The 27,627-nt window shown below is 30.9% G+C and overlaps 1 protein-coding gene across 2 annotated transcripts; it reads left to right on the forward strand.

The window, feature by feature from the left end:
- Positions 1 to 91: 91 nt before the first annotated feature.
- Positions 92 to 27,395, forward strand: LOC134708285 (cullin-1-like). Of its 2 annotated transcripts, none has more exons than XM_063568705.1 (20): positions 92 to 186; positions 7,883 to 8,126; positions 9,046 to 9,226; positions 9,686 to 9,853; positions 10,188 to 10,329; positions 11,087 to 11,250; positions 12,143 to 12,305; positions 12,783 to 12,913; positions 13,190 to 13,297; positions 14,613 to 14,719; positions 15,221 to 15,269; positions 15,933 to 16,064; positions 16,912 to 17,038; positions 17,301 to 17,377; positions 18,008 to 18,139; positions 18,462 to 18,554; positions 19,891 to 20,006; positions 21,239 to 21,344; positions 22,498 to 22,611; positions 24,042 to 27,395. In XM_063568705.1, the coding sequence occupies exons 2-20, from the start codon at positions 7,990 to 7,992 to the stop codon at positions 24,120 to 24,122; spliced, it is 2,328 nt and encodes a 775-aa protein (XP_063424775.1). In that variant the 5' UTR covers positions 92 to 186; positions 7,883 to 7,989; the 3' UTR covers positions 24,123 to 27,395. The 2 variants fall into 2 exon arrangements, with proteins under 2 accessions (XP_063424775.1, XP_063424774.1); XM_063568704.1 differs by having other exon boundaries at positions 124 to 205.
- Positions 27,396 to 27,627: the final 232 nt, after the last annotated feature.

The raw sequence follows: 27,627 nt of genomic DNA on the forward strand, positions 1-27,627 counted from the left end.
ATTTACCAGAAATAATTATGTAGGAACAATAGACTTTTTGAATATTTTAAGATTTGTTATCAAATAGTTTAGCATTTAACGCCCTCTGTGGGGAATTTTTGTACGAACGGGAGACAATCCAAATGAGGTCAATCGCTATTGATTCCATAATGAAATGAAATTCAATAGGAAACGTCTACATAAATGGTAAAAGAAAACAAATAATGTAACACAGTTTCCGTTTTTGATTTTTTGTCATATTTCATTTCAGATTAGTGTTTGACTTCAGTAGATTTTTCAAAAATAAACACACTTTTGCAAAAATGATATGGACGGTCGCCATTTTGAAGAGGTTATCTTTTAAAACAACGATTTTTTTGTCCAAGTTCTTTGTAATTTAGACATCTTAATTTATTTTATAAGGGATCGTTAGAATGATTACACTATAAATTTGAAACAGTCTTCATTTTTTACAATGAATTTTACAAATAGACACAGAAATATATCATTCAACAGATAAACTCATAAAAGGAGGACCAAGGAACTGATTATTCATCTTTATTTTTATCAACATGATCAATGACACTTTAAAGAACAGAGGGAAAATTCACATATTTATAATTCGTGAATTCTTAATGAATTTGACAGTTAGTTGGTTTAATTTATGAGTGAGTGAGAACCTGGTTCAAGTTGAGATGCAACAAATGTCTACACAATCATGACAATAGTCAAAATATTTATGTACAATGCCATATTGAGGCAAATGAGGGGGGATAGGACCTTTATTGGGACTTCAGAATATTGGGATTGACCCTTTCAGCATTCAGGAATTCTTTTTTCGAATTTTGGGATGTCAGGATTTAGGTTTATTTTAATTCGGGATTTCATGTTTAAAGTCTGGGATTTTGGGATCTGGACCCCTCCGACCCCCTCCATATTGTCAGCATGCAGTTTACAAGACAAAACAAATTTTGTTTGAGTGTTTCCAGTTCTAAAAAAAAGAAGAGTAGGACATGTAATTGTAGGATAGCCCAATCCGATATGTTAACTAACATTTAATTGAATATGTCAATCATTCACTAACGAATGAATCGGTATCATTTTGCTAATGTTGTGTAACTGTCACATTCATGCAGTTCTCTATACATTTTACATTTCCAATGTCACATGATGAAGCTATTACTTCATAGTACTGTAAGTACAGTGATATAATATTGTTTGTCTTAAATTACAGGATAATAAAAGCTTTTTCCCCTGGACATGCTGGAGAAGAATCCCAATTTGAAAAAAAAATTGGCTTAAAAATATTCCCTAAAAGAACCCTTTTTTCCCAAACAGTGCAGTCTCAGTAGTAATATTGCATGAATACTGAAAAACACTCATTTAAACATTTTCATGCCTAAAATGACTATGTGCAGATTTTTGTTCCTGTCAAATGCATGGTTTATTATAAATTTCCCAATTTGATAAAAATAACACATATTTTCCTAATAAAAAAGGGTAGAGGTAGTTTTGAAAAAAAACAACCAATATCACTGTTAAGTAAAAGCTGATCAGTGATTAACTCAAGCATCTTAAATAGGTCTATAAATATAATTGCTTAATAAATGTGCCAGATCTTCATACTAGTCTGAAATAATGTATCCTGTCTCACAAGCTCCACAAATTTCATTAAAACTCTAACATTTTGGTTCTTCTGATCAAATTGAAGCAATCTTTACCCTCAGTGCTTACAAGCACTTTAATTGTTTTGGGGGTTGTCAATTCTCAACAGCATAATGTATTGCTCAAAGGCAAAAAAAAAGGGGGGGGGGGTCAATTCGCAACAGCATGGTGTATTGTACAATAGCAAAAATTTGAATATAAATTCAAATCATATAATCAAGTCTATGTTCTTTGACTACCTGACTACAGTTATATAATCTGTGTCAGAAACCTATTATGTGTCAAATATTTAATTACAATCCAAATTCAGACCTGTATCAAGTGCAAATATTGTGTCCATTTTTGCCCCAACTGTTCATGGTTGGACCTTTGCAGTCGTGTCCAGCTGGGCTTGATGAAACAATTTACTAATGTTTGACAAGGAATAGTTATTGGGTCACACACTTTGGTTACCAGTCACTAGTAGACCGTTGGTTTTCCCGTTTGAATGGTTTTAAACTAGTAATTTTGGGGCCCTTTATAGCTTGTTGTTCGGTGTGAGCCAAGGCTCCGTGTTGAAGGCCGTACTTTAACCTATAATGGTTTAATTTTTAAATTGTTATTTGGATGGAGAGTTGTCTCATTGGCACTCACACCACATCTTCCTATATCTAACTAGTACTAGTCAGTTGGTAAAATTTATTAGATGGAAGATCTGGCAAATTTCAAGAAGTCTAGATCTATTCTCATCCAAAAAACATTCTTAGGTGTATGTATTATTGTATATTTACCAATATCTTCCAACATGTCTAAAGTTTTTACCAATTCTGCACATTTTTATGCATTTAAACATGTTATTGTGTGCATCTTCAGCCTCTCTTCAGCACTGAATGTATTATTTTTATATTTTGTTTGTCGAGCCTTCGACTTAAGTCGAAAAAGCGAGACTAAGCGATCCTACATTCCGTCGTCGGCGGCGGGGGCGGCATCCACAAATATTCACTCTGTGGTTAAAGTTTTTGAAATTTTAATAACTTTCTTAAACTATACTGGATTTCTACCAAACTTGGACAGAAGCTTGTTTATGATTATAAGATAGTATCCAGAAGTAAATTTTGTAAAAATAAAATTTCATTTTTTCAATATTTTACTCAGGGTTGGCAAAAACCCGGGTTTTATGAGTATTGCCCAGCCCAGTGGGAAATACTGGGAAAACCCGGGTTTTACTGGGTTTTAGTGGGTAATACTGGGCAATACTGGGTAATATAAAATACTTGTCTGAATTTTAAAGGGTGCGTCTAAACACTGCTAAGGGGTCCTTAGTGCACTAAGGACTGATAACATGCCACTAAGGACTAGATGGAGAGCTGTTACATGTAATTTCTTTTCATGTTATGGTAGAAATTGATATTTAATGCATAAATTTCAAATTTTATAGAAAAATAATCATAAATAAAGGAGATATTCAACTTTATTTAGACACGTGCCTGTTTTTCTTTGATATGCCGAAAATCAATGAACCGTTTGACACGTGTCAAATTACATAACTGATTACACGGGAATCCTTTTGGTAAAGTTGGATACTAATAAATGAATTGTTGTTGAAATTTAATTAAAAAAATCAGAATGAAGAAGTATTTTCTCAAGTGTATATTTCTTGTAAATAATAAATTTGTCACCAGAAAAATATATCTAATGTCGGATTTTTATCTGATGTTCATATTAATAAGTGACTGAAATAAATATTTATTTAGATAATTTTAATTCACATTTATATAAAAAAAAATTAAAGTACGTGTTGAAGTTTGGATAACCGGCAGATGTTTGTTGCTTTTTCATTCAACTCATCTTGATATTGGGCTGTGATAAGTCCGGTAGTACCGAATATTGAATCTAATATTTCGTAGCGTTCTTTGTCCTTGGAACCAATTTTATTTTTCAGGTGGTCGGACACATTATCTATAATGTTTTTTGTACCCGTATCTTTATACTGTTTATTATTTCTTGCAAGCGTGCTTTAATGTGATGACAGTCGACGACTGACATGCGTTTGAACAATATACTGGTATGGAGCTAGAACACTTTAGTTTGTTTCTTGTGGTGCACTGTTCAAAATTTATTTTCATATATGAAGACATTAAGAAATGTATAACTGGACAAAACGAAACCAATAAGATAATGCATTTTTACTACATGCAACCACACTAAGTTCATATCTGACCCGTTTGAGTAATATATTTCGGGCCTTCAACAGTGAGTAAAGCACATACCACATAGACATTATTTTATAAATCATTTCGTACGATATGTTAAACAGACAGTTTGTTAAAAACAATACAAATCAGATTTCCTTCTGACATTTTGTTCTTCTTTAAGAAAAGTAGATTTAAAGAAATTATAGTTGAAAATATTTCTGTCGGCTTTTTAGCTCACCTGGCCCGAAGGGCCAAGTGAGCTTTTCCCATCACTTTGCGTCCGGCGTCCGTCGTCGTCCGGCGTCCGGCGTCCGTCGTCGTTGTTAACTTTAACAAAAATCTTCTCCTCTGAAACTACTGGGCCAAATTAAACCAAACTTGGCCACTATCATTATTGGGGTATCTAGTTTAAAAAATGTGTCCGGTGACCCGGCCAACTAACCAAGATGGCCGCCATGACTAAAAATAGAACATAGGGGTAAAATGCAGTTTTTGGCTTATAACTCAAAAACCAAAGCATTTAGAGCAAATCTGACATGGGGTAAAAATGTTAATAAGGTCAAGATCTATCTGCCCTGAAATTTTCAGATGAATCGGTCAACCTGTTGTTGGGTTGCTGCCCCTGAATTGGTAATTTTGTGGAAATTTTGCAGTTTTTGGTTATTATCTTGAATATTATTATAGATAGAGATAAACTGTAAACAGCAATAATGTTTAGCAAAGTAGGATTTACAAATAAGTCAACATGACCGAAATGGTCAGTTGACCCGTTTAGGAGTTATTGCCCTTTATAGTCAATTTTTAACCATTTTTCGTAAATCTTAGTTATCTTTTACAAAAATCTTCTCCTCTGAAACTACTGGGTCAAATTAATCCAGACTTGGCAATAATCATCTTTGGGGTATCTAGTTTTAAAAATGTGTCCGGTGACCCGACCATCAAATCAAGATGGCCGCCACAGCTAAAAATAGAACATAGGGGTAAAATGCAGTTTTTGGCTTATAACTCAAAAACCAAAGCATTTAGAGCAAATCCAACAAGAGGTAAAATTATTAATCAGATCAAGATCTATCTGCCCTATAATTTTCAGATGAATCTGACAACCCATTGTTGGGTTGCTGCCCCTGAATCGGTAATTTTAAGGAAATTTTGCTGTTTTTGGTTATTATCTTAAATTTTATTATAGATAGAGATAAACTGTAAACAGCAATTATGTTCAGCAAAGTAAGATTTACAAATAAGTTAACATGACTGAAATGGTCAATTGACCCCCTAAGGAGTTATTGTCCTTTATAGTCAATTTTTAACAATTTTCATAAAATTTGTAAATTTTTATTAACATTTTCCACTGAAACTACTGGGCCAAGTTCATTATAGATAGAGATAAATGTAAGCAGCAAGACTAGTAAAGTAAGATTTACAAACACATCACCATCACCAAAACACAATTTTGTCATGAATCCATCTGCTTCCTTTGTTTAATATTCACATAGACCAAGGTGAGCGACACAGGCTCTTTGGAGCCTCTAGTTCTGTTTTTCACGTGATATATTTAGGTTTAAATATTCAGATTATTACTATACTATATATAAAAATATTAATTTTCGCGAACCATTTAGGTCACGGAAATTCCAAAATATGGCATCAGTAAGGAGAGTTGTGCAAATAATGAGAATACACAGAACCCCCATCCAAATTATCTCTAGCCAAAAGTATTTATCTTTTTCTATTTTATATGTACTAACAATATTCAATTTTTCTATAATTTCGATTAAAATATTACAAAATCTGAGTAAAAATAGATCGAATGCCCCAAATAAACATTGTTTGATTGGTTGAAGTACTGTGGCGTCGATGCTTAGCATAATAAGCCTCGATGTAAAGCACACGCTTCACAGGAATAAGGAGAGTTTTACAAATAATGTGAATACACAGATCCTCCATCCTATTTATATTTTGCTGGAAATGTTGCAGTGTTCATCATTTCTGTTTTGATTCTGCTCACAACATTCCATTTTTTCTATGGAAACATCCACTATCCACACTCATCTGTGTCCACACTTGTATTGTATTACAAAAAATATTATTTACACATCATCGGGTAAAGGCATATTTTCAAGGCATTCATACGAAGTATTCTCTTTCTCTGTCAGAATTATATCTTAACATAACATAATATGTAAAAAGAATACACATAACAGCACCCCTTTTAGTCCTTAGTGGCATTGTATAGTCCTTAGTGCACTAAGGAGTCCTTAGCAGTGTTTAGACGTACCGAATTTTAAAGAGGATTCAGTGATGAACACAAATTTAATACATTTAATAAGATATTTAAACCCTATTTTGTTTGTTTAGCATTTGTCTAGATGGGCAAACTGTAAATATAAAGCAAAAAAAATATTTTATTCAAATAAATAATATAGTATAGTAATAACTCCTATTAAGAATTAACAATTACATTTGAATAATGTCACTAATTAATTAGTAATTATTCAGATTAGAACACAGATTTGTTTATGTAACAATAATCAGCCCTTATAATTCTATAAGTTTTATTGGCATGACCCCTTTAAAAGGGTGTTTATTTAGCAATATGAATGTATGACAAATAAAATAAACAAGTCACTTAAACACTGCAATTAAATGCATGTTTCAAGGTTTGGATTATTAAAACAATGCTTGGTAATTAAAAAGGTATCTTTAAATGTACAAATCTTCTGTTCTGCCTACATACATGTATAAAATTAATAGAGAAGAGAATGAAATTGACATTTCAATCTTCTAGAAATGACTTTCAATGGTTATCTGTATAAAAAGTATATATTTAGCTGTTATACTATGAAACTGTACCAAGTCTTTACTATTTAGTGTTAAAATAAGCATAGAAAATCATATTGCCCAGTATTGCCCACTGATACCAATTTCTGGGAGTATTGCCCAGCCTGGGAAAACCCGGGTTTTCCCACCCGGGAATTCCCGGGCGGGTAATACTTTGCCAACCCTGATTTTACTTGTAAATGGACTTAGTTTTTTCTGCGGGAAAACATTGCATTTTCATCTGTGGTTAAAGTTTTTAAAATTTTAATAACTTTCTTAAACTATCCTGGGTTTGTACCAAACTAGGACAGAAGCTTGATTATGATCATAAGATAGTATCCAGAAGTAAATTTTGTAAAAAAATAATTCCATTTTTTCCATATTTTACATTTGAATGGACTTAGTTTTTCTGCAGGGAAACATTACATTCACTCTGTGGTTAAAGTTTTTAAAATTTTAATAACTTACTTAAAACTATCCTGGGTTTGTACCAAAATTGGACAGAAGCTTGTTTATGATCATAAGATAGTAAACAGAAAGTATGTGTAAAGTCTGCAGTTAAAGTTTTTAAAGCATTGATAAGATTCATAAACTATGCTGTATTTTTACCAAGCTTGGACAGAAGCTTCTTACAATCAAAAGATTGTATCAAGAGGAATATTTTTTATTGATTTTTTCCCTCATTTTTGTTGAGCCTGCCATTTACAGCAAAAGTAGGCGAGACACTGGGTTCCGCGGAACCCTTACAAATTTTATTTCATTATACCCCCGCTTTAAAAAAGGGGGGGTATACTGTTTTACCTCTGTCTGTCCGTCCGTCCGTCAGTCGTACCGTCCGTCAGTCCGTCCCATGAAACTTTCGTCACATTTTTCTCAGGAACTACAATACATGGATTTCTGAAATTTGGTTTCAGGGTTTATCTAAGTCAGCTATACCGTGTGATGCGTTTTCAGATTGATCACTTGACAACTTCCTGTTTACCGAACACTTGTATGATTTTACAAATGATAGCCAAGTTGGAAATTTTCGTCACATTTTTCTCAGGAACTACAATACAAGGATTTCTGAAATTTGGTTTCAGGGTTTATATAAGTCAGCTATACCGTGTGATGCGTTTTCAGATTGATCACTTGACACTTGTTTACCGAACACTTGCATATTTTTACACTATTAATATTATCCACTTGTGGCGGGGGTATCATCAGTGAGCAGTAGCTTGCAGTTTACTTGTTTTTATTTATTTTAGATCCAGATCTGATTAATTATAAGTTCACAAAATGGATATCAACTGACTTTGATGTGAAAAATTTCTGCTTATAACATTTCTACTGAAGATATAAATAAGGTTAAAAAATGGCAGGATCCCGTCAAAATCCGCATGGATTGAAGCAAATTGGATTAGACCAGATTTGGGATGATCTTAGAGGAGGAATCAAACATGTATACAACCGACAGAGCATGGCTAGAAACAGATACATGGAACTATACACGTATCCTTTTACATTTTATGGGACTTGTGATTCATTCAGAGATTATTAAAACATTTTAGTTTAAACAGTTCAATCCCGTAGACATGATAGATGTGTTTTACTGTAAATTGAACTGAATTTTCAAATGTACATGTAGGTGTGGGGTTTATAATGATCTTACATGTAGGTAGAAAAGTAAGGTTTTAACAATTCAAACTAAATATATCAAATGCAAAGGCTTTCAACATTATTGGTTTTGAAAATATGAAGCCACTATGAATCACATCATTTTAACATAAATCAATGGACAGTAATGCAGGTGAGACAATTCATCATAGATGTCAACCATTCAGATTTTGCGATCAAAACTACGCTATTACATGTATTAAGGTCAGTCGAATAGTTACAGATTCCCGGTCATCAGCATTCAATTTTGTAAAAACAGATTTTTATCATTGCTTTTTCCAGCATGGTCTTGTATTTAGAAAAAGCCTATGTATTACTTTCAGTTTTGCAGGAGTTATCGACCTATCGTTTGGTAACTAACTGACTTCAAAGAGGCAAGCTGGCATTTTATGAGGTAGATTTTCCCCTTTCTCTACTCCTCCTTGACAAAAATAATATGTATGAGTCGATGCCGTCTGAACAACTAATGAATGGAATACATACTACAGATACATGTTTACTAAACTTTGCAAACATTTGTCAGTAATTTTTTTAGTACATGTAAATGCATGTCTTTGAATGATTACTGAAAAGTTTTCAAAATTACTGAAAATTTGATAGATTGTTACGGAATATGTCCAAAGCGGGTTGGCATCTATGCATCATGTGCACTTCTGTTTATTCCAATTCTAAATAGCACTTTAAACATGAACAAATATTAACCACATGCGACCTTGTCATTTAATCAAATATTGCTTCCTTAATGTTTACTTAGACATGTTTACAATTACTGTACAAGTGTTCACCAGTCTGGACAAGCTGGTCAACAGTCATCTTCAAGGGCACAAGGTGGGCGTCGTCCAAAACCACCCACAGGAGGAGCCCAGTTTGTTGGGTTTGAGCTGTATAAAAGACTAAAAGATTTTCTTAAATCCTACCTGGTCACAGTGTTGAGGGTATGTTACACATGTTTTAACATTTACTTTCTTTTGTTTGAAATCAGACTTATCAATTTGATTTATATTTGAACATTATATACAGTAAAAATGCAAACACAGAAACATCTACCATTAATTTTTTTCTTGCAATTTGGACATTACATTTTCTTGGAAGCAGAACCTATGAGAAACAGGACGTTAAATTTGAATTTTTATCTGCCATTGCTATGTATACTGTATCTTATGGCCTTTAAGGAAGGGTATCATATATAAGTGATCAACAGTCTACAGTTCTACTTGTTTATATTGCTCTTCTTAACAAATTTAACACAGTTTATTAAACAAAAACAAAAAAAACATTATACATTTACCTTTTATGTCAGTTTCAGTTTTATATTCTGTACATGTAGGTTGCTAAATTTTTCACCGGCACTTTTTTATATGTCAAATTTCAAATTTTAATGTTACCTTTAACAGGATGGACAAGATTTTCTTGATGAGCAGGTTCTATCATTCTACACCAAACAATGGGAGGATTATCAGTTTTCCAGTAAGGTATTAAATGGAGTGTGTGCCTATCTAAACAGACATTGGGTCAGGAGAGAATGTGACGAAGGAACTAAAGGCATTTATGAAATTTATTCTGTAAGTACTAACAGAAGAATAAATTATAGGTCATTTAAACGTTAAAAGTGGGACGACAGATACCAGAGGGTCATTTAAATGGATAACATATTACAGCAGATACATCAAATGATAAGTTTTGTTGCCTGTTGGTTATCATTGTTAATAGGATCTCAAACAAAAACACCTACATATGATTTGTAATGACAGAAATCTTTGCCACTTCAGTGATAAACTTGAAATTTGTGAGTTCATGGATAGTTGTGAGAATTGAAGTAGCTCTATATATTTGGAAAAGAGAGAAAACTGAAAAATGTATAAGAAAACTGCTTTAACACTTTTTTGTTTGTTTCAGCTTGCATTAATTATATGGAGGGATAATTTATTCAAACCACTGAATAAACAAGTAACAAATGCTGTCCTTAAACTAATAGAAAAGGAGAGATATGGTGAAACCATTAACACCAGACTTGTCAGTGGTGTAATTAATTGTTATGGTGAGTAGATATGGTGAAACCATTAACACTAGACTTGTCAGTGGTGTAATTAATTGTTATGGTGAGTAGATATGGTGAAACCATTATCCCAAAACATGTCAGTGCCCTGCTAAGTGGCGAAATTATTTGTTATTGTAAACAGCAGATGCTGTCCAGTGAAAAATAAAAAACCATAATCAAATACTTTGGATTCATTAAATTTTTGTGGGCACCAAATTTTTTTTGTTGGTTTTCATGAAGTCTTTTTTACAAGACTAGAAAATTTGTCATTTTTTAACATTTAATTCCGTGGATCATCTTAATCCACAAAATCCAAGAAAATTGGTTTCCAACAAATAATAATGAATCCACAGTAAGTTGAAACTTTTGCTGTTGTGTTACCAATGTTTGGTTGTAATCCTTTTAATCATTGCATTTAAGTTACTTGAAAATAAGTGAAAAATACTATATTTTCACCATATCATATCTCTTAATTATTGATTAGAATGGCAAAATATATATATTATTAAAAACCCTATTCAAGGCCACTTTGAATTATTTCTTAAAATATGTTTTAGTCGAGCTTAGCTTGATTGAAGATGACCTATCTATAAAAAGGTCTTTCATTGACATTGAGTGTTTACTACAAATACCCTGAAGATATGATTTATTCAAAAGGCTAAATATATTATATTCTTCATGTTCTTTAAAATCCTATTGAAGATCATCTATGAATTATGTGTTCAAATAAGATGTTAACAAATTTTGTCCATTTTAGTTGAGCTTGGCCTGAATGAAGATGACCCATCTACCAAAGGTCCAACATTAAGTGTTTATAAAGATCACTTTGAGAATCCATTCTTAGATGATACAGAACAGTTTTATACAAGAGAGAGTACAGAGTTCCTAAGACAAAATCCTGTTACAGAATATATGAAAAAGGTAAGGTTACTGGTTGAATGTAAGAAATGGCATTTAGTTGTGAAGTTAAAATTCATTTAGAATTATCATTGTTTTAACAAATTATACAGGCTATCTTTACTCTTTATTATATATTCTTTAGATGATCATTGCTCCAACTGTGTATAAACCAATTAAAAACTTATGTATATTATCTGTTTTCATCTAGTTTTCTTTATCAAATCTTTCTTAATGAGTACACACTAATTTTAAAAGTCCTTGAGGACAAACTCATTGACCATTTTGATCAGTTTTGAGATTTAAAGTTATAAGAAATATTTTGTAAAACAAATGACAACATTTAGTCATAAGTGAGGGGTAAAATGTCTGCATAATGGGCCTACCCATGGTAAAATCAACTTTTTGCTGTTCAGTTTTTCATAACAGTAATAAATTTGATGTAAAATATCATGAAAACTGAATTAGTGACAATTTTCAATAACACTATTAGACATGTTTGGACAAAATTGACTGATATTCTTACTTTTCTGTATATGTTTAGGCTGAAGCCTGACTAATGAAAGAACACTCTCTTTGATAATCTTACTTTTGTGTATATTATAGGCTAAAGCCAGACTAATGGAAGAACACTCTTTTTGTTAATCTTACTTTTGTGTATATTATAGGCTGAAGCCAGACTAATGGAAGAACACTCTCTTTGTTAATCTTACTTTTGTGTATATTATAGGCTAAAGCCAGACTAATGGAAGAACACTCTCTTTGATAATCTTACTTTTGTGTATATTATAGGCTGAAGCCAGACTAATGGAAGAACACTCTCTTTGTTAATCTTACTTTTGTGTATATTATAGGCTAAAGCCAGACTAATGGAAGAACACTCTCTTTGATAATCTTACTTTTGTGTATATTATAGGCTGAAGCCAGACTAATGGAAGAACACAAGAGAGTACAGTTGTATTTACACGAAAGTACACAGGATGTTCTTGCCAGGAAATGTGAGAAAGTTCTCATAGAGAAACATCTGGAAATATTCCACTGTGAATTCCAGAATCTCTTACATGATGACAAAAATGATGGTTAGTATAAAAAACAATAGAAAACATTTTTAAGAAAACCGAGTTTGCACCAAATGATTTCCATTGGAAGTGTCCTCTGAAATTTACCCTTACTCAAGAAGTGGAGCAATATTGCAATCTCCTTGTCTGTTTGTTCGTTCAAAAATTCAGATTTGTCATGTTTTCCTCAGAAACTGTTTAAGCATAATGCTAATTTTTGGTCAGTTGATCTGATGAGTGAAGCCCTTTCTATTTGTCGGTCTGTAACTCCCATCTTAATTACCTCCAAACTAATTAATAGATTTAACAAAACTATTATATAGGGTTCAGTACACAGTGTTACAATGCATCTCCTATTCAATTGATTTTACTTACTTTGATTTGTATCGTGTTTTCTGAAGCAAAAAATTACCCTCTGACATATCACATAAGTATTTAGAACCAAAAAACTTCATTTACAAAGGAGACGTAATTTATACTATTCACATTTTCTTTCAGATTTAGGAAGAATGTATCAATTGGTGTCTAGGATACAGGATGGTCTTGGAGAACTGAAGAATTTGTTAGAAACACATATATATAACCAAGGAATGGAAGCCATAGATAAATGTGGAGAGGCTGGTCTCAATGTAAGTCTATTTCCTTTAGATTAGATCTTCACTTCATTCTCATGTGTATTTACTCTTAACTTGTCCACAGTGGGCACCTAATTCACATCAACCTAGTTGTTGTTATCTCTTATTATGTTATTATATTAAATAGAAAATTAGACACTCAAGATAAAAATACATATGATTTCAAATGTTCAATGTGACAAAACATTTTTTTTTTCAATTTTGGTTATAAGAAAGAATTGTGAAAAGCTTTCCATGGTTTTATTATCTTTAATGACAATTTTTTTACAGGACCCTAAGATATATGTACAGACAATTTTAGATGTTCATAAGAAATATCATGCCTTAGTGTTGACGGCATTTAGTAATGACTCAGGGTTTGTGGCAGCCTTAGATAAGGTAAGTTATACTGTAAAAGCAGAAATTTTCGTGGAGGAATTAATTTCGTTTAATTTGTGGAAAGAATATATCAAGAAAATTAAAAGCCAACGAAAATTTAACCTTCATATAATATCACTTCAATTTAATGAAAACCACGAAATTAGATCCCCGTGAAATCTTATAAAGTGACAAAACCACGAAATTTTAACCTCACAAAAATTAATGTTTTTATAATTTTTGTACATTGTATAATTTGGACCATAACATTTTGTGTAAGAATTCAAAATAATTTAACAGCGGTCCATTTTTATAACAACTGTATCATTTCTTTATTATTCAAATGAATAAAATACAACTGTGATTAGGGTTTATACTTTAAATTCTGAAATTTTTGCATGTATATTTTTGCGATTTTGTCATTTTAGACTGAAATGCAATTTAAATTATTTCGATTTTGAGAAAAATCCAGTATAATTCATATAAAATATTTCAAAATGCGAGTTTTAATTATTGGGTTTACAACTCGCAATAATAAAATCCTCGCAATAATTTCTGAATTTACAGTTTTCCATTTAAATGGGTGTGGGTGGGTAGGAAAAGAAGTTTTTATTTTTGGTCAAGTGTCATTTATGTTTGTTTGTCTACTGGATGAATGCATCATACTAATAAAATAGAATGTTTGATACGGAGGGATTTAAGATATGCACTGTAATAGTACACTGTTGGTGTATAAACAAAAATAAGGAGATGTGGTATGATTGCCAATGAGACGACTATCAATTGGAGTTCAAATAAAGTGGATTTAAATAAATGATAGCCCCCATACAGCCTTCAACAATGAGAAAAAAACTGTACTGTATAGTTGGCTATAAAAGGACCAGGCATGAAAAATATGAAACTATTTATAGGAGATAACTAAGGGCTGAATTTAAAACAAGATAATTTAAAAAAAAACATTTGACAGACACGAGCCAACAACATCTGCTGAATTATAGGCTCATTAAGAAAGTTGTGTGGTTCATATTTATTAAGGCTCAACCCTCTCCTATAAACCTGAAATAAAGCTATGTGATTTTTTAGCATTTGCAATGTTGTAAGGGCTCTATCATAACATTTTCTTTGGTAGTATGAAAATTCTAAGTAAAAACTATGTTTTATATTTTAGTGTTTTATAATTTATGCATGACATTGATGATAAATGATTTAAGTAACCAAATTAACTTTAACAATTAAATTGCTTGATAGGTTTTTATAAAGCAATTACATATAAACATCAGACATGTAATAGATAATAAATACAAATAAAATGAGTAACCTAAGTTTTATATTTCAGGCATGTGGTAGATTTATAAATAATAATTCAGTAACAAAGTTGGCTAATTCCTCCAGTAAATCACCTGAATTGTTAGCAAGATACTGTGATCTTTTACTTAAAAAGAGGTATGTTAGTTATGGTAGAATTTATAATCTGCTTTTCTTTGTATTTTAAGTTGGAAACATTATATGACAAAAACGTTAACTGAATTTCAAGTATGTTTGTGAGTAATAGGGCAATTTTTTCAACATTCAGTAAAATTCAGAATTGGAGAAAACGAAAGTATTGGTATGAAATTCAAGCTCAGTCTAATGAGTTCAAAAGCTTTGGAAGTGTAAACATTATTGTTCAATCAGGTCTATGCATTGTTTATTGTAGTTATAAAGGAAAGTCAATTTGAATTATATTTGTCTGGATAATCTTTGGACTTTTGAATTAATTTAAACTCTTAAATGTCACATTTTCATGCTTTAGTTTAAAAAGTCTTACAAGCTTAAATTGTTTCATTTGTCAAAGTTAGTTTAATCGACAAATGGTTGTAATTTTAAATGTCTAAATGAAATATTTTTCATTATTTGCTGCTATGATTGAAGTGTTCAGATACTGACAATACTTATTTTTGACAGTTCCAAGAACCCAGAGGAAGCTGAATTAGAGGATACATTAAATCAAGTGGTATGAAATTTAATTTATTATGCAATAAATGCAACAGAATTATCATTAAGAAAATTTGGATCTTTTGTTTTTGAGAAAAGTAGGTGACTGATTATCATGTTTTGATATAATGAGTAAAATTCAGAATTTGAGAAAAAAAGAAAGTTTGATAAGAGAGAAAATATACTCTTTATTTATCATTTCATGCATTCACAGTCACCTGATACACAAACTTCATTGTTTTAATATACATGTATCATTTATTTATAATCCTCTTGAAAATTGAGCCTGTTTATCACTACACTAGTATGGAATCAATCTACCAGTTGAATTCATCTACAAATATATTGATGAAAAGAAGTTGGAAACATTTATTGCTAATTCTGATGCATTCTATGTGCGCATAGGTTGATTTAAAAAAAAAAAATCTGTATAGTATTAAAAAAATTAGATACTTTCCAAATATCTCTCAATATATAAAATATAAAGTACAAATGTGTTTAAGATAGCAATGTTAATAAGTTTGTGCTAAGAATAAAAGATATATTGTGCATCTTAATGCTTGTCCATTATTCTTTTTATACTTCAACCAGTAAAACATTGGCATAAATAAATATTTGTTTCCAGTGGGGAATCCCTATCATGTTTTCTTTACATATATTAAATATCCTCTATCTTTTTTAGATGATAGTATTTAAATACATAGAAGATAAAGATGTGTTCCAGAAATTCTACAGTAAAATGCTGGCTAAGAGATTAGTGCAACACATGTCTGCAAGTGATGATGCTGAAGCCAGTATGATCTCAAAATTAAAGGTAATACTATACCCCGGTTCAGAAAGGAGGGGAAACTTTTTTTTTGTTTTTTTTCTCCATCAAATGATTTTTTTGGCTAAAATCCTGAAAATTAGAATCAAGCATCTTGTTAGAATATTTTACTTCGTGATACGTTTTTACATCAATTCCTATCAACTTCATTAGTACATGACATGTAGTGTGTCAAATCCGTCATTAGTTGATTTTCCAATCCAGTTATACAGTTTGAGTAAAGATATGTTTCATAAATCTCAACTATATGGTTCAGCTTGTCTGTTAAGTACAATTGATTGATTGATTGATTGATTTATTGGTGTTTTACACTACTTTCAACACTATTCTGCTATTTCGTGGAAAGGAAGCCAATAAAGATCCCCCTTTGCAGTATGAAAACTCAAAATCCTAGTCAATGAAGATTGTGTGTTGAGTGCACTTTCTCCTTGCTGGACTCACAACCTCAGTGTTGACTGGCTTATGATACAGTAGTTGGACCACTAGGTCACTTTTTAGTACAAAGCATGGTCCAAAATCATATCACATAAATATGTTCTTGTTCTAATTCGCATGTAATATTTGCCACTGGATGTTAGACACTAAACCATAATCATCATCTTCACTCACCTGAACAGAGCAAAACTGTTTCAAAAACATTAAAGAATCACATAGTAACACAGTACATTTTATAAAATGAATAAATGTCTTAAAAACATTTTGTAAACTAACCGTTATCTTATACTTCTGCAGAGTTGAGCAGAAGGTAATCAATACATGTGTTACCTGTTAAACCATATGTTCATTGGTTTCATTAAAATCTAAATTCACACTTGATTTGTTTTTATTTTGATAGCAAGCCTGTGGATTTGAGTATACATCCAAACTACAAAGAATGTTTCAAGACATCAGTGTCAGTAAAGAACTTAACGATCAATTCAGGGAACATCTTAAAAAATCTCCTGCTGAAGACCAGCTGGATAGTAAGTTTTCATTAGACACCTTATGATAATAATATAAATAATCATCAGTCCAATTCTGCAAGATAACTATATGCTTCGGGCAATTCAAAGGAAAATGTTTAGGGAGGTGTACAAAACAGTATATATTTATAACCTACTATCCATACTTTTTATGTTCACTTGTAAAAGAATTGAATATATAACTGCTGTTATTACAAATGATTTATTTTTTTCTTTAACCATGTTAACCTGTTCTGTAAATTGCTTATATTTTTTGTTGTAGTTGATTTCAGCGTACAGGTGCTAAGCTCAGGGTCGTGGCCTTTTCAACAGTCTTGTACATTCGCTCTGCCACAAGAGGTGAGCTTATTTGAAAAAAAAAGAAAATTTACTGAATGAGAACAATACACCTACTATAAAAGTGATATCTTGTTGGTGTCTATTCCAATGTTTGTTAATTGTTCAACAATATTTTCGTCACTATTTTCTTGATTTCAAATGTGTTCAGCAGCTGACAGTGATAATAACTTTGGATCTATTGGACACCTACTTTCTATTTGACAATAATGTGGGAATGAATTGGCATGCATTCTTGTTAATATTAATTAATGAAATTAAAGTCTGCTATAAGAACCTCTCAAAATAATCAGATCCAAATAGAGAAGACCACTGTCAGAAAGTTACAGGACTTAAAACAGGCAGAATTCCAAATTTTACAAAAACTAGAAATCACTGCATTACAAGAAAAAGAAGCCAAAAGGTAGAAATTTACTTTGGTGTGGTAATTAAAAGTATAACAATTTTTAGATTTTTTTTGTGTAATCCGTTGAAGACAACATATTTTCTCTGGTGCACAACACAGAGTAATTGAATACTTTAAAGATACATGTTGAATAAATATGTGTAAAGTGTAACAGAACATTATCTAGAAGGTAGGGGAAAATAAAGGTTCTGAATAACTATGAATTTAATGTATTTTGTTAATTTCAGATGGAGAGAAGTTTTCAAAGATTTACCTGTTTCTATAGTAACCGCCACAGTGGTAGAAAATTAAATTGGTTGTATCATATGTCTAAAGGAGAGTTGGTCACACATTGTTTTAAAAATAGATATACATTACAGGTGGGTTTTATATTACAGACTGTATCAAACTCTTGTATTATCATATTAATTTGTATACCAGTCCTGAATTGATCTTGCTTAATTTATGAGTTAATCATTTTCTCAAATATTAAATGGAAATGAAAAGGTACAGTATGGGTTAATTTATGACACATTATGACAAAACCTAAATATAAGGTATAATTCTTTTTTAATTGCCTTCCGTTTTAACCTCAAAGTTTTATCAGAACATTACGTGAGTGCAATTTTATAAAGGCTGCATTATTTTATTGGTCTAAATTTCAATTGATTTAATATATATTTTATGTTCAATATCTTTCAGGCCTCCACATTTCAAATAGCCGTCCTTTTACAGTTTAATTTAGAAAATAGTTTATCAGTTCAACAATTACTGGATAGTACACAAATCAAATTGGTAAGTATATGTACAATACTGGGATATAGATAAAACAGAACTGACTTAGATAAAAGTAAATTGAAACAGCAACCCAACAAGGAGGAATTGTGAATTAAGAATGTCCATATTTTCTTTTTATTCTATATAGATATAGGGAGATGTGGTGTGAGTGCCAATGAGACAACTCTCCATCCAAGTAACAATTTAAAAAAGTAAACCATTATAGGTCAATGAACAGCCTTCTATGCACAGATCTGTAGATTTTGCTCAATATTGAGTTACTTTTGTATTAATGTTGTATTACATGTTCTACAGATACTCCTTAACCTATATTTATGGAATATTTCTGTTTTGAAATATATATTTTATTTTTTCTAGATACCAGTCCATTTTAAATCGCTGTACTTTTGAATTCAGGAAATTTCAATTCAAGTTATAGATACCGTTCAATTCAAACAAACTGAAATAATTTGTTTACTAGAACAAATTGCTCAATATAATTTAAGTTTAAGTTCTGTTAAAGGAAATGTTACAGCAAGTTCTCCATATACTTCAAATCTAATATAAGTTTTTGTTCTGTTATAGGATATGTTACAGCAAGTTCTCCAGATATTGCTCAAATCTAATACAAGTTTATGTTCTGTTATAGGAAATGTTACAGCAAGTTCTCCAGATAAGGCTCAAATCTAATATAAGTTTCTGTTCTGTTATAGGAAATGTTACAGCAAGTTCTCCAGATTCTGCTCAAATTTAATATAAGTTTATGTTCTGTTATAGGATATGTTACAGCAAGTTCTCCAGATACTGCTCAAATCTAATAAAAGTTTATGTTCTGTTATAGGAAATGTTACAGCAAGTTCTCCAGATACTGCTCAAATCTAATATAAGTTTATGTTCTGTTATAGGATATGTTACAGCAAGTTTTCCAGATACTGCTCAAATCTAATATAAGTTTATGTTCTGTTATAGGAAATGTTACAGCAAGTTCTCCAGATACTGCTCAAATCTAATATAAGTGTATGTTCTGTTATAGGAAATGTTACAGCAAGTTTTCCAGATACTGCTCAAATCTAATATAAGTTTATGTTCTGTTATAGGATATGTTACAGCAAGTTCTCCAGATACTGCTCAAATCTAATATAAGTTTCTGTTCTGTTATAGGAAATGTTACAGCAAGTTCTCCAGATACTGCTCAAATCTAATATAAGTTTCTGTTCTGTTATAGGAAATGTTACAGCAAGTTCTCCAGATACTGCTCAAATCTAATATAAGTTTCTGTTCTGTTATAGGAAATGTTACAGCAAATTCTCCAGATACTGCTCAAATCTAATTATAAGTTTATGTTCTGTTATAGGATATGTTACAGCAAGTTCTCCAGATACTGCTCAAATCTAAGTTACTAGTTACAGACGATGATGAAAATGAACTTGTCCCTACGTCACAACTGTCTCTTTTCTTTGGATACAAAAAGTAAGTCTTGACAAACAAATAAAACTCACAAAATGGAAATTGTGTTTTTTATAACATGACCAACCTTTTTTTTTAAATTTTTATGCCCCACCTATGATAGTTGAGGGCGTAGTGTTTTCTGGTCTGTTCGTTCGTTCATTTTTCCGTCTGTCTTTTTGTCCCACTTCAGGTTAAAGTTTTTGGTCAAGGTAGTTTTTGATGAAGTTGAAGTCCAATCAACTGGAAACTTAGTTCACATGTTCCCCATGATATGATTTTCTAATTTTAATGCCAAATTAAAGAATTGACCCCAATTTCACGGTTCAATGAACAAAGAAAAAGATAGTGCAAAGCTCAGGTTAAAGTTTAAGTCAAAGTTTTTTGTCAAGGTAGTTTTTGATAAATTTGAGGTCCAATTAACTTGAAACTTAGTACACATGTTCCCTATGATATGATCTTTCTAATTTTAATGCCAAATTAAAGTAATGACCCCAATTTCAGGGTCCACTGAACATATAAATTGATAGTGCGAGTGGGGCATCCACGTACTATGGATAAATTCTTGTTACTCAATATTCTTTATGTCTAATTCTTAGGTGAGTAACTCAAGCTTTCATAATTTAATCTTTTAAAAATTTTCAGTATGTACTTTCTGAACTTTATTTAGGCTGTTATGTTTAGTTTTTCTTGAGTAACAGGATGAACAAATTTTGAGTTCAACTATTTATGCCGCATCTAGGGGCATTATGTTTATTCGATCTGTGTGTCCATTTGGTAAGTCTTGACTCTTTACTAACAGTCATTTTGGAGTTACAGGATAAACAAATCTTGAGTTTACTTTTTATGCCCCACCTACAATAGTAGAGGGGCATTGTGTTTTCTGGTCTGTGCGTCTGTCTGTTCATCTGTTTGTTCATTTGTCTGTCCAGTTTCAGGTAAAAGTTTTTTGGTCAAGGTGGTTTTTGTTGAAGTTGAAGTCCAATCAACCTGAAACTTAGTATATATGTTCCTTATGATATGATCTTTCTAAAAAAAAAAAAAAATTGATCTTGATATAATGTCCAAAGAAAATGTTTATATCTATCTGTATGACTAGAAAGACAATAGTCTTGTGACATATATGTAAAAATATTTTTTTTTAATCTGAGAATCTGTGATCTTTATTTAAAACAGTGAATACCAGCATAGATGCTGTAATGAACTGATATATCTATGAAGAAACAATAACTTGATAAGACAATATATATTTTCAGTAAAAAGTTACGTGTAAATATAAATGTTCCAATGAAACAAGAGGTGAAAATAGAACAGGAAGCTACACACAAACACATTGAAGAAGATCGAAAACTTCTAATTCAGGTATATATATATATAATGAAATAGAAAATACCTAAATGGAAAAATGGGAGCATGTTATTAAAATGTGGTATATAAGTAAAAGGCACACAGATTATAGGACTGCAGGCTTATTCTCTTTTCAACTTATAATTTTTCCATCCATCAACTTTCCCCAGAAAAAATATGAAACTTAAAATGAAAAAAAAATTGTAATATAGGCATTTTTGTATTGGAACCTCCTTTGCAAACTTGCAACTGTATAAACTGTAAATCAAATCTTCTACCAATGCAGGAGTACCTCATATGATGAGTGATCCTTCTTCAAAATTAATTTATCCTAATGCTAAAAATGTTAACATTTACTTATGATGAGTAATCTTCTACTGAAAATAATAGTTATATTATACTAACAATAAAAGTGTTATACAACATTGTGTTGAAAATACTGTTAAAGCTGTGCATCATGAATATAAAACACTCCGTTACAAATTACAGTGGAGTAGGACATTTATATACAATAAGGAAGCTGTGGGCTCAATGGTTTGACTTGATAAATACACAAACATTATTATTAACATCAAAACTCTACAGGATGAAAAAAAAACATAATTAATTTTGTGCGTCCAAAGCGCTTTTCGGAATTTCCTTTAATTAGCAATGCTCAAGGCCTTAGTATTTGAATGCGAAGGATGCATAAGAACCAAATCAGAGAAAAATAATAAAATATTGATGTATCCATTTCTTGTATGTTTTTATCCAAAATATTGATGTATCCATTTCTTGTATGTTTTTATCCAAAATATTGATGTATCCATTTCTTGTATGTTTTTATCCAAAATATTGATGTATCTATTTCTTGTATGTTTTTATCCAAAATATTGATGTATCTATTTCTTGTATGTTTTTATCCAAAATATTGATGTATCTATTTCTTGTATGTTTTTATCCAAAATATAAATGTATCTATTTCTTGTATGTTTTTATCCAAAATATTGATGTATCCATTTCTTGTATGTTTTTATCCAAAATATTGATGTATCTATTTCTTGTATGTTTTTATCCAAAATATTGATGTATCTATTTCTTGTATGTTTTTATCCAAACTATTGATGTATCTATTTCTTGTATGTTTTTATCCAAAATATTGATGTATCCATTTCTTGTATGTTTTCAGGCAGCCATAGTACGTATAATGAAAATGAGGAAGACATCAAAACATCAACAACTTTTAGGAGAAGTTTTGAACCAGCTATCATCTAGATTTAAGCCCAGAGTTCCTGTGATTAAGGTATTTCATTTTAAACAAATTTAAAGTCATAAGAAACCTCAAATTAAAAATAATATGCATATGTTTTTATGCCCCTTATGCCCCACCTACGATAGTAGAGGGGCATTATGCTTTCTGGTCTGTGCTTCCATTCGTCTGTTCGTCCGTCTGTCCTGCTTCAGGTTAAAGTTTTTGGTCAAGTAGTTTTTGATGAAGCTGAAGTCCAATCAACTTGTAACTTAGTACACATGTTATTTATGATATGATCTTTCCAATTTTAAAGCCAAATGAAACTTTTGACCACAATTTCACTGTCCACTGAACATAGAAAATGAAAGTGTGAGTTTCAGGTTAAAATTTTTGGTCAAGGTAGTTTTTGATGAAGCTGAAGTCCAATCAACTTGAAACTTAGTACACATGTTCCCTATGATATGATCTTTCTTATTTTAATGCCTTATTATATTTTTTACCAATTTTCACTGTCCATTGAACATGGAAAATGATAGTGCGAGTGGGGCATCCGTGTACTTTGGATACATTCTTGTTTTATAACTAATTGGATAGTTTTCATTATACAACTTAAGAACAGAGGAAATTTCTTTAATTTGTCCACATTTAGAAGAAGTTTACTTATTTTTAATTGCTTGCTTCCAGGAAGCAATTCGCCGACATATTTTCTGTATGCATAGTGACCTGATCGTAACCCTCCTCATAAAAATGCGGTGACCACAATACGCATGGATTTGTCATTGAAATTAACAAATATCTGATTATACATGTTAAACACGTGCTCAATACCCATGCTTTTTGTGATTTGTTTACTATAAGGTGACAATCAGTAAAACTCAGCTTCAAAACACGGCATTTAATGAGCAGCCATATTTGTTAAATCATAACAAACAGAGAGAAAAAAAATTGACGATTATATGATATATTTGCGAAAATAATGATAAAATCGTGCACAGAGGACTAAGTTTATGATGTATACATGCATTGGTTCAAGAATTGGACAAACATTATTTTTCACCACTCACTCGTTTCATATGACTTTAAAGTTTTGTGGGAGATTTTTATGAGTCATCAAGAACTCAATGTGTAAAAATTAAACAATTATAGATCTAAGTAGGGCCTTTAACATGGAGCCTTGGCTTGGCACACACTGAACATTAAACTATAAAGAGCCCCAAAATGACTAGTATAAAACAATTCAAACAGGAAAACCAACAGTCAATTCTATGTAAAACATGAGAAAAACTTATGAGCCACATCAACAAACCACAACCATTAAACAACAGGTTTCTTTTTAAAAGTCTGTTGTTTTGATCACTGATATTGTCAAGACAACCACTTGATTAATAGATAAAAATGAGAAGGGATGGGAAATCATATTAACTACACTAAACTGTTTATAAAACTTTTGAAATAATATTTTGTTTATTTTTCTCTTTCAGAAATGTATAGACATTTTGATAGAGAAGGAATATCTAGAACGTGTTGAAGGACAGAAGGATACATACAGTTACTTAGCATAAATTTAAACTCACTGCTGTTTTGTAAATTCACCTTAAAATGTCTGCCGATGACAAGGGAGTGAATTCATCAAAGTATGAAAGGGAGATAACTGAATTTTTGTTTTTGTTTGGATAAGAGGAATAGAGGAAATGATGAATTTGCAGAGTGTTTGTCAGTTGTGAATGCAGACAAGATTTCTACTAGAGTTCAACAGTTTAGTTTGTTACGTCCTCAGATACAATAGCATTTTGCTGGACTGTTACTTTTTTCTCTCTATTTTATTGAGAGTTCTTGAATTAGATATTGAACATACTTTGTACTAGACTGTCTTGTATGTGCCAATGATGTATAACTCTTTCCTGTTGTATATCTTTTACCTATATATTCTATACTAGGGCTATATAAGTGTAATACAAATAGGATAAAATAACAAAGATATTCTAAACTGGCATTAGATTCCTGGTAGGCAAAATTAAGTCAATGAACTGTTATTTATTTACATTAAAAAATTGATGTCATAATCCAATTGTCCTATTTATAGCTGCTGCATTGCTATTTTTATGTCAGATATTTTGTTCTTAAATATTAAAAAGATTATTCTTTTGATTAGTAATTAAAGATTTCCATGGTAGCTTTTTTTCCAGAATTAATGATATCATTTGATATTTCTAACATCTTTGACACGACTGCTTGGGTTTACAAATTCTCACTGTCAAATATCATACCAGATACCAAAATAGAAACTTTCATCAATCAGTTCAGAATTTTGGATTTATTTTTTAAATTTGAAGGTTTTACTTGGATGCAATTTCATTATTATTTAATAGAGGGAAAAAAACTGATTAAAAAAGATTTGGGGATGTGGGAGTTTACTTTTCTTTAGTCCTAAATATTTTTTTGTATATTTTGTTTACCACATCAAAACAGCATTTTGTATTAATTTTGCTGTTTATCCTAAGTTGTGCAATGTACATTTTTAATTTGTTTTATTTATTTATGGTTTTTATATCTTTATGATGGTAGTGCAAGCAGTTTGTACACATACTGCTTGTATAACACTGAAGAAAAACCAAAAAGTGCTTGTTGTGTGCTTAATTAGTTTGCTTTTTCAACAAATGAAGAGCTTAGATTGCTCCTCTTATTTGAAACATAAGATTTTCAAATAAAACATAAACTGCATTATATAAACTTGATTCCGTAAGTGTTTGACTTGTAAAAATTCATCAATTCACCTTTTTTCTTTTAAGGATAACATAAGAATTAGCCAAATTAAGTTGTGTGTATGTCGATGAAAGTGTGTGTAATGCATTTTTGCAGTTGAGAAAAAGAATAGTATTTGAGTGTAACTGTGATGTCATTTCTGTTTTAAAGAATCCTTATTTTGTTATGCAAAAAGTTTATGATCTAAATATATATAAATAACTACCATTAAATTTTACAATACCTCAGATATGACTATATGTTTATTTGTTTGTTAAAAAACAACCCATATTTACTTTTAGTTTGTGGAAATCAAAACCAATTTTCAAAATTACATAGTTGTATTTGAAATCCTAAAACATCTTCGGATTATAAAACATATCGAAAATATTTTAATTAATTAAGTTTACCTTAACTGTACAACTTTTTTGTGTGTTTATTTTGCACATGCTATTTCAACTACAAAAACCAGATTTTAATAGCAAAACTTCAGGTTCTTAAATTGTATCAGCATATCGTCCATGTGATTAAATAATTTCCGTTACATTACTGGAAATTAAAGGGAAATAAGATTTGAACCAAACCCTTTATAGAAAATAAAAAAATAATGTATTCTTTTCCATACAGAATAAATGTTTTCACTAAATTAGATTTTCTTGATATTGGAGTCAGAAAGGACCCATTTTCAAAATTCATATCATTTTCTTGATATTGGAGTCAGAAAGGACCCATTTCAAAATTTAAACAAGTCCAATGCATTAGTTTTCCATTTTGAAAAGTTCTTTACATCAACTTTAATAACAGTAGAATAACCGTGTCAGAATCAGCTCTGCTTTGTTGATCTATACATGGTGTTGTGATATCATGCTGTGCTAGACACAGCTCAACAATTATTATTTTCCAATTACCGTTATAACTTTCTTTTGTTGTAGAATCAGTTGAAAATCTATTTTACGATGTACATATATTTAATTGCCAAATATAAGAGTGTTGCCCAATCACTAGGCAATCCTATCTTGTTTCAGACAATTGTTTTTGTTTGTTGAATATTCTCAAATTTTATATTCTCATTGAGGATTCTGCGTTTTTAAAAATTATCTTCAATGTTTTTGTCTTTCATATCATTTTGTTCCTGTTTTCTTGGAATTCAGAAAAAAATTAAATACTACAGCTGTTAATATTGAACATGAAGTTATTTGTTTTAACAAGATATTGGTGTGTAACTATAGATAGTGTTGTAATTGGCTTCTTTTTTTTTTTTTTATCTTTTTCGAAACTGCCTTGATTGCCTCTTTGCCTCAATGGCAGAAGTCTTGACTTAAATCCTGGACAAGGTAAAACCAAACCTGCTTTTCCACCAAATATTAAGATGTAAGAATTTAGTAACTGATTGACTCAGGAGTCAGGAAAATTGTGTGTGAGGCAGATAATAATAATAAAAAAAAAAATTAACTTTAAGTTTTTTTTTCTATGTATGTTTGATAAATTTCTTTTTTTTTTACCGGTATTGATTTACTTGAACTTTCAAGAGCTAAAATTATTTAAATGAGAACTAAAAGATCCAATTTTAAGGAATAACAATATTGTCTTATTGAACTTTTAACTTTTTGACCCCTTTCCAACTTATCCTCAATTCTGTTGACATTCCAAGTTTTCAATCTATTATATTCCTTGTTGATTTATACTCATTCTGAATGAATATGCATAAAACAATTTCCATAGGATGTACAGCAAACAATCAATCAACCTTGCCCTACATGCTCATAAAATAAGGTTATACTATTCCCCAACCCCCTCTAAAAAAAGTGAGATGCAACACTATATATATTTTACACACACTTATATTTAAAATGAATTGCTAGTTACATACCTAGTTTACTTTGACAATAATTTCTTTTCCCTTGTTTAGTAATATAACAGATTGCAGCTGTGCTGTATAAACAACACTAGTTAGGTCACAAATATTTTCATGGTAAATTCAGACTGGCTGTACAAAATTAAAGCAATTACCAAGAATCTCTTGCACCAATAATTGATATAATTTATTAATCTGTTCTTTTTCATCTGAATAAAAAAAATGACATATTGCTGAATTCATTCTTGTTATTTTGTATAGCCTGCCGCGTCCGAGAGTGCATTCACATAATGCGATACATAATGATAACCCACTGGCAGCTATTAAACTATTTGTGTCAAGCTTTATATTTCAGAAGACCATGATGCTTCATAATTTATTACAAAGTTTTTGTTTGTTATAAGTCCTTTATCTTTAACTTTATTGTTGTCTTGCTTGATGGAGTCAAAAAGTGTGACATAGGTATGCTG

This window comes from Mytilus trossulus, chromosome 2 (assembly GCF_036588685.1).
Source record: "Mytilus trossulus isolate FHL-02 chromosome 2, PNRI_Mtr1.1.1.hap1, whole genome shotgun sequence".
NCBI classification, from domain to species: Eukaryota; Metazoa; Mollusca; class Bivalvia; order Mytilida; family Mytilidae; genus Mytilus; species Mytilus trossulus.